General features: G+C 42.3%; 1 protein-coding gene across 2 annotated transcripts in view; it reads right to left on the reverse strand.

Annotated features, from left to right (window-relative positions):
• The window catches only part of adam22 (ADAM metallopeptidase domain 22), a 308,389-nt gene that overhangs the window by 171,915 nt on the left and 116,339 nt on the right, over positions 1 to 20,135 (reverse strand). For both annotated transcript variants that reach the window (XM_060900250.1, XM_060900249.1), the window contains exon 5: positions 3,058 to 3,140. In XM_060900250.1, coding sequence (XP_060756233.1) covers positions 3,058 to 3,140 — 83 coding nt within the window. The remainder of the gene's footprint in view (positions 1 to 3,057; positions 3,141 to 20,135) is intronic.

A 20,135-nucleotide genomic window follows, 5' to 3' on the forward strand; every position in this document is an offset into this window, starting at 1 on the left:
CTTTGAGAGGGCTGTAACTTAACAGTCGATGGTAGACAGATGTTTACCATTATCAACTTATAGGAAGTGCCAATATGGGCTTTCATATGGCACCAAGATCGTTGACCTTGAATGACTTTGAAATGTCAAACTCAAGGTCATGGATTTTCATAGGACTATAACCTGACAGCTGATTGAGAAATATTACCATTATCAACATATAGGTATAAAATAAGTGCTGCCGGGCGAGGTTTGTTTTGCCTGGCAACACTTGCTGCACTTGGGAACTGTTTGAACAGAACCAAAATTTACTCAAGTGTGTTCTCTGGTGTTCTTTACACCGAAGCACTTCTCAATCCTGATTGATTGCTGCCAAACCACATCATAGCTCATTACCATAAAGTTGCCTTGACTTCAACTTTATTCTGATGCACCGCCAATGATCATGCCTCTGCTTGCCACCAAGAGTTGCTGGCTCTCGTAGAAAAGGAACGATTTGTGGTTCTTGTGGTGTGTTGTCTCGCCACGTTGTGTGTGAATGCAGGGTCACACATACATTACCATGGAGCATACTGAATACTTTTCTTTTATTCATTTGCAGTAAATACCTTACATATTCTGGTCAGGGTTACAGTGGTTTAAATCACTATTTTTTTTCTTTCATTTTTTAAATTTATTTATTTTTACAAGAAATACATCCAACCAAACTGGTGACTCTAAATTGAGCGTAGGTGTGAATGTGAGTGTGAATGGTTGTCTGTGTCTATGTGTCAGCCCTGTGATGACCTGGCGACTTGTCCAGGGTGTACCCCGCCTTTCACCCGTAGTCAGCTGGGATAGGCTCCAGCTTGCCCACGACCCTGTAGAAGGATAAAGCGGCTAGAGATAATGAGATGAGAATGAGATGAGATACATCCAACCAATTGGAGTAAACAAAATTAAAAAAAATGTGGGAATGTTAAAATTTGGCGTCAGATTAAAAAAAGCATTCTCAACCCCACCTCCACTGTAAAGTAACACTCAATCACTTATACATGAATGCAGACACTTGAACTGTGTGTGTGTGTGTGCGCGAGAGAGAGAGATACAACATGAGACAATAAAAGCATTTGATAATTACGCAGCTCTAATTGCTGAATGGGATAATTACTGCTTTGGCCTGTCATTGCTGTATACAAGAATGTTTATGGATTAACGTGTGTGTGTGGTATGATAATGAGACAGAGGATGCAATAAAATGGCTACTGAAATAAGTTTCACTGCTGAGATATGATGCAAATCTGTATAATATTTATATAATCTATGGCAAAAACATTGGGAGTTCTCCTTTTAATCATGTAAGGGTGGACATACATTTAAGTTATTCCACGAAATCGAGTTGTACATGAGCTGATAGCTGACGAGGTGCGTAGCACCGAGATTGAGTGGAATAACTGTTTTATTCTATCCACAGTCACTGGATTTTGAGAAAAGGATCATTTTTATTTTTTACAAATTCAATAAATCAAAATTTTATACAAAACATCCGACAAAATTATTTCCGCTTAGGATGTAAACAAACCGGCGAACTGACAGGAGCAATTTGTGAAAAATGCAATAATAATTCTTGAAAAATAAAAAGATACGTTCTTACCATCAAATACTTTCATTCTGTATTTTGCTTTCTTTTTGTAATTTTTTGGTATTTTGTTTTCAAGTAGAGTTTTTATTTCGTCCTCGGTTGGTTCAGCAACACGATCCGCCATTTTGTTTTTCTCTACTCATGGTACAGGGTGTTTTCAAAACATTTGACATCATTTCACACTCTAATAACTTTGCCAATTCTCGTTCAATTGGCCTCAAATTTTAACAGCATGTGTGGAAACAGGTCAAAATTGTATGTTTAATGTTTTTTGTTTTTAGGTATAGAAATCCCATTCACTGGGAAAGAAAAGGCGTTTTGTGTGTTCGAGTACGCTGGAACACAGTCGAACAAGACTGTGCAGCGTGCATTTATGAGAGAATTCTCTAAAAATGCACCGATTGCAATGCAGATTTGGACACGGCACAAAAGGTTCAAACAGGAAGGCTGTCTGTGCAGGGCAAAAGAATCTGGACGACCACCAGCATTGGAAGAGATGGTCGAGCGAGCGGGTTCATGAATATTAAAAATTTGTGAAATCGTTCATGGAACCCACATACCTTTTGAATTTCTCATTCAAATTTTGAGGAATAAATTTTATATTGCTCAACATTAAGCCTGTAGAAATGAGTTTTCTCCGCAGGGTGGCTGGGCTCTCCCTTAGAGACAGGGTGAGAAGCTTGGTCATTCGGGAGAGACTCGGAGTAGAACCGCTGCTCCTCCACATCGAAAGGAGTCAGTTGAGGTGGTTCGGGAACCTTGTTAGGATGCCCCCTGGACGCCTCCCAGGGGAGGTTTTATGGGCATGCCCCACCGGGAGGAGACCCCGGGGCAGACCCAGGACACTCTGGAGAGATTACATCTCTCGGCTGGCCTGGGAACGCCTCGGTATTCCCCCGGAAGAGCTGATGGAGGTGGCCAGGGAGAGGGAAGTCTGGGCTGCTCTGCTTAGGCTGCTACCCCCGCGACCCGGACCCGGATAAGCGGTAGAAGATGGATGGATAAGCCTGTTCAGTTTCATTTGCCTACACTATGTAGTTTCTGGGATATTTACATCTCAAATAATATAATTTTTTCTAAACACCCTGTATATGAGCTGATGTTCTAGTAGTAGAGTAGCCAATCAGAGTGCGCAATTGCTCATATCCAGTGAATGTGGATAGAATAATGTGTGATATTAGACGAATGAGCTCCTGGATGGTTAGAAAATCATTCTATTGCCATAAGAGTTAAAAACTGAGTTAAATATCAGCAACAAAGAAAATGCTTTGGGTAAATGTTTGGGTTTATATCTTGGCGAGGATCAAATGTTACCACAGTTTTGACCTTGTAAAGAGATTTGGCTGGTCCTCACTAGTGTTATTGAAAATAAATAAATAAAAATTGTGTGTGGGTGGGTGGGTGTGTACTAGAAAAAAAAAGAGGAGAAAAAAAGAAAAAAAAAAAAAAAAACTTACTGCATTCCATGGCAAGTGGACAGCGCCACAAAGGACTCGGGAATATCTCGTACCTTTCCATGGTAGTAACAGTGCTCCCCACCCTGAGAGAAAACACACACACACAGTAACTCACATGTGCTTTCAAGACATGTTTTTTAATACCCAATTGTGATAAACATGTTCTGTAATTTGTGTCAAAACTCTTCTCAATTCTCAATGAAACCTTCTGCATCGTTCCAGATAACTATTTTAACACCCGAGTGTAAAGGCTGTAAATCTACCCTGAAAATCATGCGGATGATGATAATATTCAGAACGCAGTCCTAATATGGTAACATTTTGCTAATGGAGACATTTCTGTCACTGATGAGGTCTCTATTAAACATATGCAAAATCACTTAGCCTTGTGGCATAATTATGTGAACACGCACATACAAACACAAACAAGCTGGCCACGTTGCTAAGAAACTGAATGGCAGGCAATTCATCAGGACACACACACACAGTAGTTCCCTCGCTGGCCTTATGAGTGTGTCTCTGCATACTAATCACCAGCACAGACTCCATTCACATACCAGTAGGTTCCGATAGGCTCCTGTGAACGTTTTATAGGAAAAAAAAAGTGCAAAATAAAATAACCTTGTTCCCCTTTTCCTTTCTGCAACAAGCATTTTTAAGAACCGGGTTACAGTACGGTATGTGTCATGTCCACCAGTTTAGTTGGTAACGTAATCAACATTATCATGTACAATTTATTATGGGCGGCACGGTGGTGTAGTAGTTAGCATGGTCGTCTCACAGCAAGAAGGTTCCGGGTTCGAACCCAGCGGCCGGCGGGGGCTTTCTGTGTGGTTTGCATGTTCTCCCCGTGTCTGCGTGGGTTTCCTCCGGGTGCTCCGGTTTCCCCCACAGTCCAAAGACATGCAGTTAGGTTAACGTGGGGCGGCCTTGGACTGAAGTGCCCTTGAGCAAAGTACTTAACCCCTGACTGCTCCCCGGGCGCTGTAGTGTGGCTGCCCACTGCTCTGGGTGTGCGTGTGTTCACTGCTTCAGATGGGTTAAATGCAGAGGATGAATTTCACTGTGCTTGAAGTGTGCATGTGACAAATAAAGGTTTCTTCTTATTTGAAACAGAATCCATAATGTAGAGGCCAATATGTGTTTGATTTACCGCCTGATAAAATATCAATGACTAATGTGGGAAGGACAAGTGCTGTCAGTCACGTGATAAGTGGTCATGAGTAAATTAAAGCATCAGTTAATATTCACGTGACACGTCAGAATAGGGAAATAAATGTGACCTCAGTGACCGTAAGATGGTTGCTGGTGTCAGATGGGCTGGTTTGAGTATTTTAGGAAATCTCCTGAGATTTTCAAGTGTCTAGAGTTTACACAGAAATTGATTTTTTATTTTTTTTTAATCTCGTGAGCAGTAATTCTGTGAACGGAAACACCTTGCTGATAAGAGAGGATAGAGGGGAACAGTCAGACTGATTAGAGCTCACAGGAAAGCCAAAAATAATCACTCTTTACAACCGTGGCGAGCAGAAAAGCATCTCAGAATGCATGTCAAAACTTCAGGTGGATGTAGGTGACTACAACATCAGGTTCAACTCTTATTAGCGAAGAACAGGAACCTGAAGCTCTAGTCGGAACAGCTTATCTGTACCTGGACAAACATTGACTGGTCTTTTACTAACCTTTAACTGTTCAGTTTTGGTGATCCTGTCCACACTGTAGCCTCAGAATCCTATCCTTGGCTGAATGCTGACTTGGCTTCATGATATCAATTACATTAGATTACATTACATGGCATTTAGCAGACGATCTTATCCAGAGCGACGTACAACGAGTGCAAAAGTCAGGTACACGAAGTGCTGAACTTCTAGATAAGAAAGTTCTCGTGCCAACTGACCAAGTGACAACAATACTTTGTGTAGGGTGACCAGACGTCCCGGTTTTACCGGGACAGTCCCGATTTGGGGTTGTGTCCCGAGTCCCGACAAAAGTCTGTCGGGACACGGATATGTCCCGGTTTTTGCCACTCGCGACGTTTGCGACAGGAATCATTAGCGGAGAAATGTCTGCATTTACTATTTTGATGAATTGACAGGAATCGCAAACTTTCCTGGTTACTGCCCCCTGGCCCTGTGGCATGGGTGTTTATTTAGCCACATTATTCCAGACAACAGAACGGGTTGCCGTGCAACAATAAAATAAACATTAACTGGCGCGAATGTTCTTTGTCTAGCAGCTAGCAGCAGTAATGCCGCAGCAATTATGCCGAAAAGAAAATGTACCTTTTCCAAAGACTTACAGGGCACCTACCCATGGATTAAAGTTTTCCGTCGTGTGACGGATTTCCGTCAACTGAACTCTCCCAAGGCCCAATGTGAGGTCGGTGCTGATCCGAGGAGAATTAAAATGACGGGTGGTTGGGTAGAGATTGGGTTATAACACTGATGTGTTGCAACACCATCAGCTATCAGCAGGGTTTATTTAACTTTTTTTGTTTTTGAGCCATGCTTTGTGTCGTTCATTTCCTATGTTTGATCATGTTTAAACGTTCGCTGTCTACAGTGCGGCATTAAAAAAACATGCGCTGTCAAAATTGGCAAAATACATTCCCATGTGCTTGGCGTGCTTGTGTCTGACCATTTCTGTTTTGTATTAAATTAAATCTTGCCAAAATGACTTAGTTCAAACCTGGACATATAGAAATGGAGCATGTAAAAAAAAAAAAAACGAAAAAATAAACCCCGGAAAGCCCGCTCCTCTGCTTCAGCCAGACTTGAAGACCCGACAGTGCAATGCTTGCAGACTGTCAGAAGTAATTAGACCTAAATTTATAGCTAACAAATCAGTAGACGCCCCAACAATTATTATTTTCGTTAGGCCAATGTGTAAGGTATGTTAGAACCGTGCCTTATAGCCTACGTTATATCACAATTTAAAGGACGTTTGAGGAGTTGGAGGCTGCGAGCGCAATGATGTTCCGACATGCGCTAAACTTTATTCCCTGAAAATCATACACCAGCGTTCAATGCCCCAAACAGTCAAAATGTCTAGAAGACTACGGTTAAATAATAATCATAGCCTACTAAGTTAAATTACATCAGAACATCTGTTTCTGGCCTATGAAATGATGGAGGAAAATGAGAACGAACGCAAAGTAGATAGCAGCCAACTTCACGTGATCTTTTAGGTAACTTAACACTCGTGTTGGCCACAATATTTCTCTTAATAAAATCTTGAATTGTTTTTGAAGTCGTATTCAACACAAAGTAAGGTCAAATTTTAATTTTAATGTAAGCGAAGGGCGGCACGGTGGTGTAGTGGTTAGCGCTGTCACCTCACAGCAAGAAGGTCCGGGTTCGAGCCCCGGGGCCGGCGAGGGCCTTTCTGTGCGGAGTTTGCATGTTCTCCCCGTGTCTGCGTGGGTTTCCTCTGGGTGCTCCGGTTTCCCCCACAGTCCAAAGACATGCAGGTTAGGTTAACTGGTGACTCTAAATTGAGCGTAGGTGTGAATGTGAGTGTGAATGGTTGTCTGTGTCTATGTGTCAGCCCTGTGATGACCTGGCGACTTGTCCAGGGTGTACCCCGCCTTTCGCCCGTAGTCAGCTGGGATAGGCTCCAGCTTGCCTGCGACCCTGTAGAAGGATAAAGCGGCTACAGATAATGAGATGAGATGTAAGCGAAGATACAAACTTTTTTCTATATTGACGTCGAGCACAGAGGAGCATGTCATTCTGCTTTTGGTTTCAGCAGCATGGATGCGCTTTACATGAAAGAAGGCACTGATGTGTCTGCCATCGATAAAGGTGTAAAACAAGTGGAGGTGGGCTTGGCTGTACGAAATAGGTGAAAACGGAAAGCCATTTAGTTCATGGTGCAAAAAACTAAACATTCCAGGTGCTTGCATTTGTGTGGTTTGCCACAAAAAAATAATATACGGAAGCAATAGAAAGAAAGTGCAATAAATTGAATATATTAATCCATTAATTAATTGATAATAAAGTTATCAGTTCTAAGTTAATCATTCTCAGAATTTCATCGAAATCCACCCATAACCCCGCCCCGTAAATTTTCAGTCAAATATATTTTTTTTGCTTTAATCCATGCACCTACCCCTTCCTCCGAGAGGTGCAGAACAATGCGCATGAAGCCTACTGCACACACTGTAAGTGTTCCTTCTCCGTAGCCCATGGTGGTAACACCGATATACAGGATCACATTAAAGGGCTGATGACACGTTTTTGACATCTTTGGCGATGTTTTATAACATAAAAAGTAATTCCCGATTATCCATATATTAATTCACGAAGGCGCCTATTTTACAAGTTATGATAAAAAACGCGGCTATTTGGGCAAATTTGACGGGGCTGCAGCACCCAGGAGACGAAGGAGGAGGAGGAGCTATATGACGTCAGCGAAAGAATCTTCCTCCTAACTTACCAGTTTGTTGTTGATGCAAGAGGTGTTCAGTTTGTCACTATTAGTATTATTATTATACATTATTATAAGATATATATAGTTATTATGCCTTCATCGAAGTGGGTGAAGCAAGTCAGGCGCACTCGTGACAAGTGGGAGCCCTCACCAACATCCGTCCTGTGCTCTGAACACTTCGATTTGGATTGTTTTGACACCTTTCCCAGCTTAAAGGAATCTCTTGGGTGTTCAGTTCAGCACAAACGTGTGCTGCTACCATCAGCAGTGCCTACAGTATTCCGGAGGGGGTGTACTAGTAGCTATGCCGGATCCAGCAGTCGCCTGGGACAAGGCGACTCCTCCAAAGACAGTCCAACTGTCAGAACATGTGTTGAGAAATGACATAAGATAAAGGTACGTAGAGCTATAGAGTGCTCCGACATGATGCTAAAAATAGTAACCATGCGGTCTGCGCGGCCATCTTGGAAGTGACTCGCTCCAGAGCGCTCATAGAGTACACATCATAGAGTACACATTCATGATAATCATAAATGTAATCATAAAGTTGGTGTGATATCAGTCATGTATTTGCTTGTGAAAGCTTGTTTCTCAAAGCAAACACTGAGGGAAAGCTAACTTAGCCAGACAAGTAGGCTACAGACTGTCATTTGCTTACGCTGATGTAGGTTATCAAATATTTTGCTTCATTCAAGGATAAAACTAAGAAGCCATAAACTAGAAGACGTGCCTGTCAATATTATCCTAAATGTATCACGGATCAGGCATAGTCGTAAGCTTATTATGTTAGCCGTTTGCATGCTCCATTAGGAACTATGTATTCAGTGTAGCATACGGCTTACATGATAAAAGCAGTGTTTACACATGCAAGACAACAATACACAATATTAAAATATTGATTCCGTAACATTTTGAACAAATACGGGTTGACCTACCAATCCTTGTTATCCAACCTTGTGGTGTTCAATGCTGGGCTGTCTGCCTGTCCGCTGTCCATCTCGGAGTCGCTCTCAGACTGCACAGTAACAGGTTCAAACCTGTACGGTTGGATGCACCCGTGTTCGTCATCACTTGATTCTTCCGATCTATCCCACTCACAACACAATTCTAGACTCCCAGAAGAGGAAGAGCTAGAGAGTTCACCGGCGTTTTCATGCGCCATTTCCATTGAGTAGAACAGCCAGTGAACTGCAGCGTGTTCTTCCGCTGACGTCACAACATGGCCGCGAGCTACGGACCCAGTTTTTTTTAATTGCGCTGTGCAATTAAAAGGATATTCGCGTAACAACAGCTTCTTTTCACGTAATTATAACAGAAATCTAACATGTTTGCCATGTTGTATAGTTTATTTAAGAAATTGCATAGAGTCATGTTCGTGTCATCAGCCCTTTAAAACTGGAAAAGATTCACTCTTCTTGTAGGCTAATGCATTTTGTTTAGGGTGGGGGGATTGACAGTCGCCTTAGCTTTGTTCCTGTGCTTTGTTCTTGTACTGAGTTGGGTAGCCTATGTTGCAAATGCCGTGCGCTCCTGTGGGGGCTTTCCTCGGGCTGTCGCCCCTCTCCTCCTTTATTGCTGTTTTGTTTGAGTGTATATTCTCAAATCACTTGTCTGTTTTTTGTTTCTGTTTAACATACCATTCTGACAGTTTGGCCATATTGCTGTGTTGAACAGCTTGTTGCACCTTCCATTAAAGTGTTCACTTTTGTACACATCTTCTTGCTTTATTCATTCAGTAGTGGGGAATGGTTAGTAAGGTTGATTCTGACCTAGGCTATGTTGAGGTCACATATCTACTTTTTAAGTTCATGCTATAGTGCATACAATTTTAGAGATATAGCCTACATGTGCATATGCATTCTTCTTGGTGTTCTCACAAACAGGTGAAATAAATCAGTTTAAATTTGGCCTATGGACATAGCCTGGCCTATTCTCAGCCATTACAAAATCTGCTGTCTGACCATAATTTAACTGATCTGTGTACCACTATGCTACTAGATAACAAAATGCCTGTTTGTTTTATTTCATGTGAGATGTTGGTAAATGTGAGCTTCTCATCTCATCTCATTATCTCTAGCCGCTTTATCCTTCTACAGGGTCGCAGGCAAGCTGGAGCCTATCCCAGCTGACTATGGGCAAAAGGCGGGGTACACCCTGGACAAGTCGCCAGGTCATCACAGGGCTGACACATAGACACAGACAACCATTCACACTCACATTCACACCTACGGTCAATTTTAGAGTCACCAGTTAACCTAACCTGCATGTCTTTGGACTGTGGGGGAAACCGGAGCACCCGGAGGAAACCCACGCGGACACGGGGAGAACATGCAAACTCCGCACAGAAAGGGCCTCGCCGGCCCCGGGGCTCGAACCCAGGACCTTCTTGCTGTGAGGCGACAGCGCTAACCACTACACCACCGTGCCGCCCGTAAATGTGAGCTTCAACAAAATAATAAGAGCACCTCTCTGAGTGTCATGGTTACGCAAAAAAAAAAAAAAAGGTGTGCGTGCACGAGCATGGTCGCGCGCAAAAGTGTCCCGGTTTCAGACTAGGGAAATCTGGTCACCCTAACTTTGTGTAATATTCTGTTGACGTATCAATACTTGAACAGCCAAGGAAACAAACCAACCATATAAAAGCACAGCTAAATAGAGAACTCAAACGGATAACCCCAGGCTAGATGTACACAATATGGGTTGGTCAAGACTGATACGCAATTACACAGCGGGCAGGGAAGCAGGGGACAGGTGCAGCCTGAAGAGGTGAGTCTTCCGTCTGTGCTTGAAGGTGGTCAGGAAGTCGGCAGTTCTGACCTTAATGGGAAAGTCATTGCACCAATGGGGAACCAGGATGGACCGTAGTCTTGAGCGGTCTGGGCAGGAGCGGAGAGGAGGAGGGGTCAGGCAACCAGTAGAAGTGGAGTATAGGGATCCGGTTGATGTGTCGGGGCGGATCAGACTGCAGGTCCTAACCCCTTCAGAGCCTGGTAAGCTAGCACCAATGCCTTAAATTTGATGCGAGCTGTGATAGGTAGCCAGTGCAGGTCGGCAAGCAGAGGGGTGACATGGGAAGAACAAGGGAGGTTGTAGACCAGGCAAGCTGCGGCATTCTGGATGAGCTGCAAGGGTCTGATGGCAGAAGCTGGAAGGCCAGCAAGGAGACAGTTGCAGTAGTCCAAGCGGGAGAAGATCAGTGCTTGGACCAGGAGCTGAGTAGAGTAGGGGGTGATAAAAGGGCAGATCCTTCAGATGTTGTAGAAGAGGAATCAATAAAATTCATGTTCTTGTCAATGTGTTGTTTTCATAGAAACAATAAGCTGTTAGAAAAGGGCAATAATACACTGCAGCCCCGCTGTAACGAACTCCTTGGAGGATGTTCAAATAGTTCTTTATTCCTGAAAAGTTTGTAATTATGAAATGGATCCACTTGACACGCCAAACACTCATTATATGTGAAATTTTAGGCACATTCTCCTTATCAGGAATTTCTTCTTCTGAGTCACTATCATAGTTCACTGACCGAGTTAAAGGATCATGAACGAAGGCGATGATCTCCTTTGTCTATTATGGAAATGACGGCGGTTACTGGTGTATTGTTGTCAATGTCCACCCACTGACTCGCTGTGTTTTCTAAATCGTCACCATTCAGTTCATTCTTGCGTTGCAAATCACTGTCATTTATGTCGCGTCGCAGGGTGGGGCTGGGTGGGGGGTATAAAAACACCACTGGTACACTTTAACTAAGGCCCTGTCCACACGGCAACGGATTCAGGTGAATCTGATAAAATTGTTTATCGTTTCGGCCTGGCGTCCACACGGCACCGGCGTTTTGGGTGCCCCAAAACGAAATCTTTTGAGAACGGGTTCCAGAGTGGAAAGATCTGGCAACGGCGCCGTTGCGAAGTTGTCTGGATGAGTAGAACAGATTTGTTTACGATGACGTCACAACCACATGTGCTTCACGCCGGGTAGAAGTGTAACGAACTCGATGCGAGTTGTCAACAAATCCTATAACTTGGTTCATGAAACGCGCTTACAAAATATTTTCACTGTGAATATTTATTGTGTAATGGTGCAAAGTGAGAGAGAGAGAGAGAGAGAGAGAGAGAGAATAGGCCTTAGGGCAGAGTCAATCCCGCCAGCAAAAATAGGGGAAAAAAAGGAGCGATCTCACCTCTTCAGATGTCGGTTTAAGTCCTACAATACATTCCTCAAAAAGGGCATAGAAGAACAAATTAATCCATCAATGTGTAGCATTCAATTTATTCCGGACCATTAAAGACGCCGCCTTCCGCGTAGAATCATACGTCATCCTCACCGCCATATTGGATGGGGCAAAGCGGAGAATAAAGATGCCTCATTCATGTGCTGCATTTAACTGTACCAATAGGTTTGCCGTCCAAACGAGATCACATGGGATTACCTTTCACAGGTGAGACTGGAAAAATACTTTTCATTGTATTTGGTCATTATAACGTAATTTTACGAACAGGTTTTTCTGACTGTGGCTAATATGAAGTCTCGCGCATAATAGTTTATGCGCATGTGTCCTTACTACTATTATTCTGGTGTCTCCGATGGGACCGTCTTACAGTGCACCTAGAGGTGTGGCATGTGTATTGCATCGTTTTCAGCAAGCGTTGCGTTGCCATATTTTACTGATCCGTTGCCCATGTGGACGCGAAATTTGTTTTTTTTTTTAAATCTCGTTGTCGTGTGGATGTAGCTTAAGTGTTAAGTAAGTTTAGTGGTATCAGCAGTCATTTCGTCCTTTTATCCATCCTTTGATCACTGTTCTCAATAATTGTTAGTGGTCGACACCTAAGCGAGGCTCATTAAGCCTTTGTTTTATGGCGTTAACACGTATTGCTAACTGTGGACTTGATTACTTATTGTTTGTCTCTGGTGGGAAGAGGAGCGCATGGCTCAGTGTGTCATGTAAGCAGATGAATGACGGATGTAATTGCAGGAAGTGTGCTTATTTACAAACAGGCAGACAAACAGATCAAAAATGTAAACAAAGGCAAGGTCATGAAACAGGCAATGGTTACACGAGGCACAACAGGATCTTAAAAAAAAAAGTCTAAAGTCCTTCCCGCACCATATGGCAGCGCTGATCTCCATTTCTGTAGCCCTCGGCCTCTCGCCTATTACATAGCTAGGGTTACAGTGGGGGGCTAGTCCTCTGGTAACCATGAGAGTTTGACTCCCTACTCGCATCGTGCCTTGCCAGACAGTAGTAGATACCATTTTTATGATGGTCTTTGGTATGACCCAACCACGAGTAGAACTCACAATCTCTCAATTGAGAGGTGGACATGCTAACCACTAGGCCAACTCGCGGTCCGCAACAGAATGGCAGAGGCAAAATACACAAAACAAAGTCAAAACCAGAAAGGCAATCCACAGATACAAGGCTTGGTATTGTGAGACACGAGGTACAGCGCATATACTTCAAGTCTGTGTGTTTAGAGAGTGCTTATACTGTAAGTATGCGCTGTGATTGCGCTCTAATCTGGAACAGGTGAATAGTAATTAGTCCTAATGATGCTGCACGCTCCAAGTGCCAATGCACATAGATGTGACACAGTAATGTTTTTTGGAAGACTTCGTCTTATTGTCAGTGGCAGCGGACACAAGCTTAGTTCATTATATGTGACGTTCGTAGCAAAAGAGTTCGTTATAGTGGGGTTCAGTGGTGAACTGTTACTATTAGAGCTGGAACTTGAGCTCAGCCAAAACTTCAAGCACACCAAAAAAGCAACAGGACAAAGGATTTTGCAAGGGATTAGCGGCAGGCTGCCAGGTCGCTCCGTTGTGTGTAGCTGTCAGTGATGATTTTAAAAGTAACTAGATACATTACATTGGGAAATGAATACTTAAGTCTGAGTGAAAAATACTGTAGCGAACGTGCGTGGAAGAGTCTGGAGACACAAATCTTAGTTTCTCAGTCGTTAGCCTGTGCTACTTGCTCTCGATAGCACTGGCTTGACCGCTTTATTAGCATTTGTTAAAACTACTGATTTAATGCTACACTGGCTGGAAGGTGACTTCACTGCTGTGCTAACGGCACCGACTCGTGGTTAAGCTCGTGTTGGCCTTCGAGAAGGCCGAGGGTGATAAATTTTTGATCCCTCCCACTATAAATCAAAATCTCAGGGCTCGACATTAACAGTAGCCTGATTGCCCGGGGCAACCATTCAATAGATTCGGACAACCAGACTCTCACAAATGCTTGCCCGATCGGGCAACTACCCAAATATGTCAACTTACGTGAAAAACGATGTCTATTCATTCATATTATGAAATTCCATCACGATTTGCGATTGTTTGACTCGGAAAGACCGCGTCCATGTTATCATTACGGGATGTTCAACAACTAGCGGAATTCACATTTGCACATCGCAGGCTCGCAATGCAGTTTCCCATTGCTAATAATTATCGCGTAGTGCATATTCAGTGTTCTGTTCAGACCCTCCAGGATTTTGCGATGTTGCGATTTGCAACTTCAACCAATCCCCGCGAATTCAGGGCGGTGCTGCAATTATATCCAATCACCGCAACTTTCCCGCAAATTTGACCAATCGTTGGTGTCGTCTTGAGGTGACGTCGACAAACTACCTTCCGCCTTACTTCCGTGTATATATTCAAGAGAAGCAGCATGTGCGCAGTGTTGCCAGATTGGGCGGTTTTAAGTGCATTTTGGTGGGTTTTGAACATATTTTGGGCTGGAAAACGTCAGCAGTATCTGGCAACACTGCATGATGTGCGAGTCAGTGTTTATGTAGGCTTAAATTCTGTTATGTTTACAGTGAAGGACTGTGTGCACTTTACATTTTTTTTTACTTAATACAAGAAATTAATGGATGCCAACATTTTTGCCAAAATGGTATTTTATTTTCCATTGTTTAGGCAGCTTCAGCATCATACTGTGAGATTCTGTTCAAATTGTTTTTTTTTTCTTCTATGAAGCCTGAGCCATTTATTTAATTAGTTTATAATTATTGTTTAATTTAGTATTCAGGAGAGACTGCCTGCACACAGTACTAGTATTAATAGGTTTTTTTCTTACATGAAAGCTGAGGCATTTATATTATATTTTAAGGTAACTTCATGTTGTGCTGTGAGGTTCTCTGCACTTTAACTTTTGAACCAACAGGTGCATTTGGATAAGTAAAGCCTATTTTTCTGCATTTTTGTAGTCCTGGTAATCTTTTATATTGGTAAAGTTGTTTATAGGACCATTTCTCAGTGTCTTTGTTTTTTTTAATCAATAGTTTTTCAGTAATAACTTAATATTTAACATATCACTCAATTTTAATCACAAAAAGAGAAAATCGCAACAATTTCTCGCAACTTTCACTTCCTCCCGCAATGTAATCGCAACAAAAACCTAAAAAACACCGCAACTTTCATCGCAATTTTTTGGAAACCCTCCCGCAACATCAGACATTTTAGCCCGCAACAATCACAAAAAAGGCCCGCGAAATCCTGGGGGGACTGAATATTGATATGTCCTTCACTACATGACTAATTACCGCATTACTCGCACGGGGCGCTAGTGTCAATGCTTGTTGATACAGACAGCGATATAATAGAGTAGAGTGGGGTAATACGCCCCCGTGGGGTAATATGCCCCCGGCCTGTTTTACCCAAAATAACCACCAGATGGCGCAAAGTTACATTTCTATTGTTGCTATGGACTGGCTTGACAATGGGGATATACAAATATCCACTGTGGATCGCATATCAGCAACGCAGCGGAGAGAAATCAAATTTCATGGTAAGTGATATAATTTTCAGATATCAGTAAAACTGTATTTAGATAGCTGCTATTTCGTCAGATATCACAGCTGTGTATGTGGTATGAGTAGACAAGTCAGTACGTTAAAAAAATACATTAGGTATAAAAAGTTGAATCACATTTTGAAAGTAAGACCCTTTTTTGTAAAAGTGTAGTCTGTGGGGTAAAACGCCCCCTTAATGGCGGGGTAAATGGCCCCCAGGGGGCATCGTTTCCTTTTATCATAATTACTGTATTTCATACATTTCTGAATAGCAGATACATAGTTTTTAATAACATCTCGCTTACCTGGTTGAGTAAAGCAAGTAATTTGAACTTAATATTAAAAATAATTGAAATTTTAAAAAAAAAATTGAAATTAAAATGCGAAATATAATAAAATAATGCATCTATTCATTAATTCAGGGATATTTTCTTGTTTCTTTCACATTATAGGCTTAAGTAAACACTTTTGCTATCCAAACAGCTTTTTTTGAGTGAGGGGGTCTATTACCCCACTGGGGGGGGTAAAAGGCCCCCTTGGCACAATGTTTGTTTTTGTTAAAAAAAAAAAAATTAAGTATTAACTTTAGGCAAACTTTAGGTGGCATTATTGTTCATGTCACTGTTGTCAAAAACTATGATTAAACACATGGTTCATTTCAACTTGGAGAAAAACTGAATTTTCCTTAAGGGGGGCTTTTTCCCCCACTCTACTCTAAATAAAAAAAAAATAATATATAATATTTGGGCAGGCGGCACGGTGGTGTAGTGGTTAGCGCTGCCGCCTCACAGCAAGAAGGTCCTGGGTTCGAGCCCCGGGGCCGGCGAGGGCCTTTCTGTGTGGAGTTTGCATGTTCTCCCCGTGTCCGCGTGGGTTTCCTCCGGGTGCTCCGGTTTCCCCCACAGTCCAAAGACATGCAGGTTAGGTTGACTGGTGACTCTAAATTGACCATAGGTGTGAATGTGAGTGTGAATGGTTGTCTGTGTCTATGTGTCAGCCCTGTGATGACCTGGCGACTTGTCCAGGGTGTACCCCGCCTTTCGCCCATAGTCAGCTGGGATAGGCTCCAGCTTGCCTGCGACCCTGTAGAAGGATAAAGCGGCTACAGATAATGAGATGAGATGAATATTTGGGCAACCATGTTCTAAGTTCGGGCAACCAGATTTCTACAAATGGTTGCCCGAATGGGCAACCATGTCTCAAAGTTAACGTAGAGCCCTGTTCTGATTGGTTAATTCATCTGTCACTTCCTACATAAGCATACACTGCCATGGCCTTCTGTCCCGGCAATGAAGTCCTAACCAATGAGTGAGCAGCTCGAAACTCTTCTCAGCCTGGAGACAACAAACAAAAACGAAATCTCACTGGATAACTTGATTTGAATATTTTCAGGACAGTAACCCTTTCATTTCTGAAGCAAATTTGATAGAAAATGAGGCTGAATTAGAAGAGAATAATGATCATGAAATTATGAAAGAAATTAAATATAACATTTGAAATGCTGATATGTTTGGGACTTCTCCGAAGGCCTAGAAGGTCCTGACGGTTCCCCTCTGGTGGGGTTGCAGTGTATAAACCTGGGATTTGAATTACAGCCGGGACGACTGTCAGAGCTACTCATTTAAAAACAACAACATAATAATCAATACCTTCTGACCAATCAGATTTGAGAATTGAAGAGCACTGTGATAGAAATAACATTACTCTACAATAAAGTGAATCATGAAGTCGTATTGAGTGCGTCTCTGTACACTGCTGAGACAGTCTCTGATTTTAGTGGACACTATTGACAATGCAATAGATAGATAGTCAATATGCTGATGGTACACACACCTTAATATGAGTGTGAGTTATAGTGTGTATGTGGATATGATTTACAGAAATGCTTCTTGGCATAAGTGCATTAGGACTGGGGGGGAGGGGTCTCTCTCTTTCCTCCATGTGGACCCCCGTCAGCATTTTCCTGGCAGATCAATAAAAAATAAAAATAAAAAATACACACACGCACGTGCTCTTTCTGTCTCTCTGTCCATTCATTCATGTTTAAATTTACATCATCCTTTAACATTTTTTATTCCTCAAGAACCTCTCCGTCTGTTGGTTTTTTTTTTTTTCCCCAAACGACATGCAGGAAAATCCGCAAGAGTCCTTGTTGGTTGAAGTGCTAAAAGAAGACTCTCATGCTGTCTCTATCTCTCTCTCTCTAACACACACAGATACAAACACGTCGTCTTCTCTCGGTCTCATTCTTCCTCTCTTTCATTCCTAAAGGGTGAGGACTTGGCTTAGAGCCAGGCTTCCAGACTAATAACCCAGCATGCATCAGCGCCTTGCTCGGAAGCACCAAATTTTAGGGAGACTGTTGCAGATCACACACACACACACACACACACACACACACACACACACACACACACACACGTGCATACACACCTAACTCACACCATTTCTGCTATAAGCAGCTATCTATTAAGAGAAACGGCATATCCTGCATAAAAACATAAAAAAAAAGCCAGCAGGAAGTGAAAATCTTGGATTGCATGTAAACAGGAAATGAGAAAGAGAGACACAGAGAGGAGGGATGGAGGGCAGCTAAATATAACTACATTTCTGCTCTAGAATTCAGTTACTTCTTTTCGCTCAGAGCTCGTCTTTCTCAAAGTAAGACTTCGGGTTCTCTTTCACTCGATGTTTGTTTATATCTTACGCTCTTCCGTTTCGTTTCACAGTGTGGTTTATCAATCATTTCTTTTTGTGCATGTTATTGACTATATCACCAAAATGATGCTCCATGCACAGTAATAATGCTCAAATGTAGCACCGTTTCTTCAATTCTTTCGGGCTTGGACCTAACAAAGGTGCATGAGAACAAGTCTCCAGATGGATATTCCGGTTTGTCATAGTATAATTAATCAGAGACGATCTCAGACACACACACGCGCGCGCATACACACTCAGGAGAGAATGAGGGTGTCAGTCCCAGAATGTACAAGTAGGACAGTGTGAGCCTGTCTCCAGTGTGTGTTATATGTGCATCTGTGTGGGCAGGGACAGGAAATGTACCTATTCAGGGATGAATACATCTTCATTTGTATGCAAGAACAAATTCAGTCTCCTTTTGATTTTCATACACAGTTCATGATTTACAAAAAAGAAACTCCATGACGCCAGCAAAAATGTCCAATCTGATTTAATACCAGGGTTTACTGGGAATCGTATCTTTCATATCAACAAAACTGCTTTAAAGCTAGACGGTCTTTCGATTTTATAAAATCGGTGAAATTTAGTTCCCCCTGACATTTGGTCATTGTGATGTATGTTTATTTCTGTAATATCTCACAAAATACCAGGCCATTCTGTGGCTGGGAAGTTATTTAATTTGAGGGGATTCCCGAGCAAATAACGTGCATAAAATCGCTTGCTTCATGCAATCAAGCAGACAGAGGAAGTCTGTGTATGCATGCACAGGCTTACCTTCTTCTTTTGGGTTTTACGGCAGCTGGCATCCACAGTGTTGCATTACTGCCATCTACAGGTTTACCTCGACCGTGCCCTGACAGTTCCATCATTCTGTCGCTAAACGAACAGCTGATCACACCGAGGTGCTCGCTGAGCGCCGATATTTATTAGTTTGGTCCTGCGTTTCCTTTCCTTCGCAACATAATGCCTTTTCTTCTCGTTTTCCGTTACTGTAGTTGGTCTTTCACGTTTCATTCGCACACTCGCGTCTTCCATTTTTCTCTCCTGTTTCAAATTTGTATCCCACAATGCCTTGCGCGAACGGGGAAAGCCCACCACATGATGCATGACGTAGTATCTTGAATTGGGTCATGGTGAAGCAGGAAAAAATAGCAGAGAATTTAGGGCCACATGGCTCTAAATTCATTAATTGTTCTATTTAAAAAAAATAATAAAATTGGAAGTCTGTGATTTGAATTCAGTAGCTTTCGGTCCACTAAACAAAAATAATTGGGTGTCAGGGAAAATTCTTTTTATGACCTACACTTGAAAAATCTGAAAGGCAGTCTACCTTTTAAATACTACACGATTTGGAGTGTTAATACAAAAAAATTAAATAAAAAATACAAAATCACATGGTTTGCAAACAAATAGATTATATCACAGTGCTGTTTTTGAGGTCTGCTGAGTTCTCGATTCTAATTGGTCAGAAAGTGATGATTTTTCATAACTGCAGCTCTCATTAGTTCCAGCTAGAATTCAAATCATGGGTTTATATTAAAACACTGAATATCCCAGGGAGCACCATTAAATACATTACAGAAAAATGGAAAGAATATGGCACCATGACAAACCTGGCAAGAGAAAGCCGCCCACCAAAACTTACAGACCAGAGAGGGCATTAATCAGAGATGCAACAAAAACACCAATGATAACACTGAAGGAGCTGCAAAGATCCACAGTGGAGATGGGAGTATCTGTCCATAGGACCACTTTAAGCCATACACTCTACAGAGTGGGGCTTTATGGAAGAGTGGCCAGAAAAAAAAAAAGAAAAGTCATTGCTTAAGAAAACATGTTTGGAGTTTGCCCAACAGCATGTGGCAGACTCCCCAAACACATGGAAGAAGATTCTCTGGTCAAATGAGACAAAAATGTATCTTTTTGGCCATCATGGGAAATGTCATGTGTGACGCAAACCCAACACCCTGAGAACACCATTCCAACAGTGAAGCATGGTGGTGGCAGCATCATGCTGTGGAGATATTTTTCATCTGCAGGGACAGAAAAGCTGGATGGCACTAAATACAGGGCAATTCTGGAGGAAAACCTGTTTGAGTCGGCCAGAGGTTTGAGACTGGGATGAAGGTTCACATTCCAGCAGGACAATGACCCTAA

This window comes from Neoarius graeffei, chromosome 19, assembly GCF_027579695.1.
Source record: "Neoarius graeffei isolate fNeoGra1 chromosome 19, fNeoGra1.pri, whole genome shotgun sequence".
NCBI lineage: Eukaryota > Metazoa > Chordata > Actinopteri > Siluriformes > Ariidae > Neoarius > Neoarius graeffei.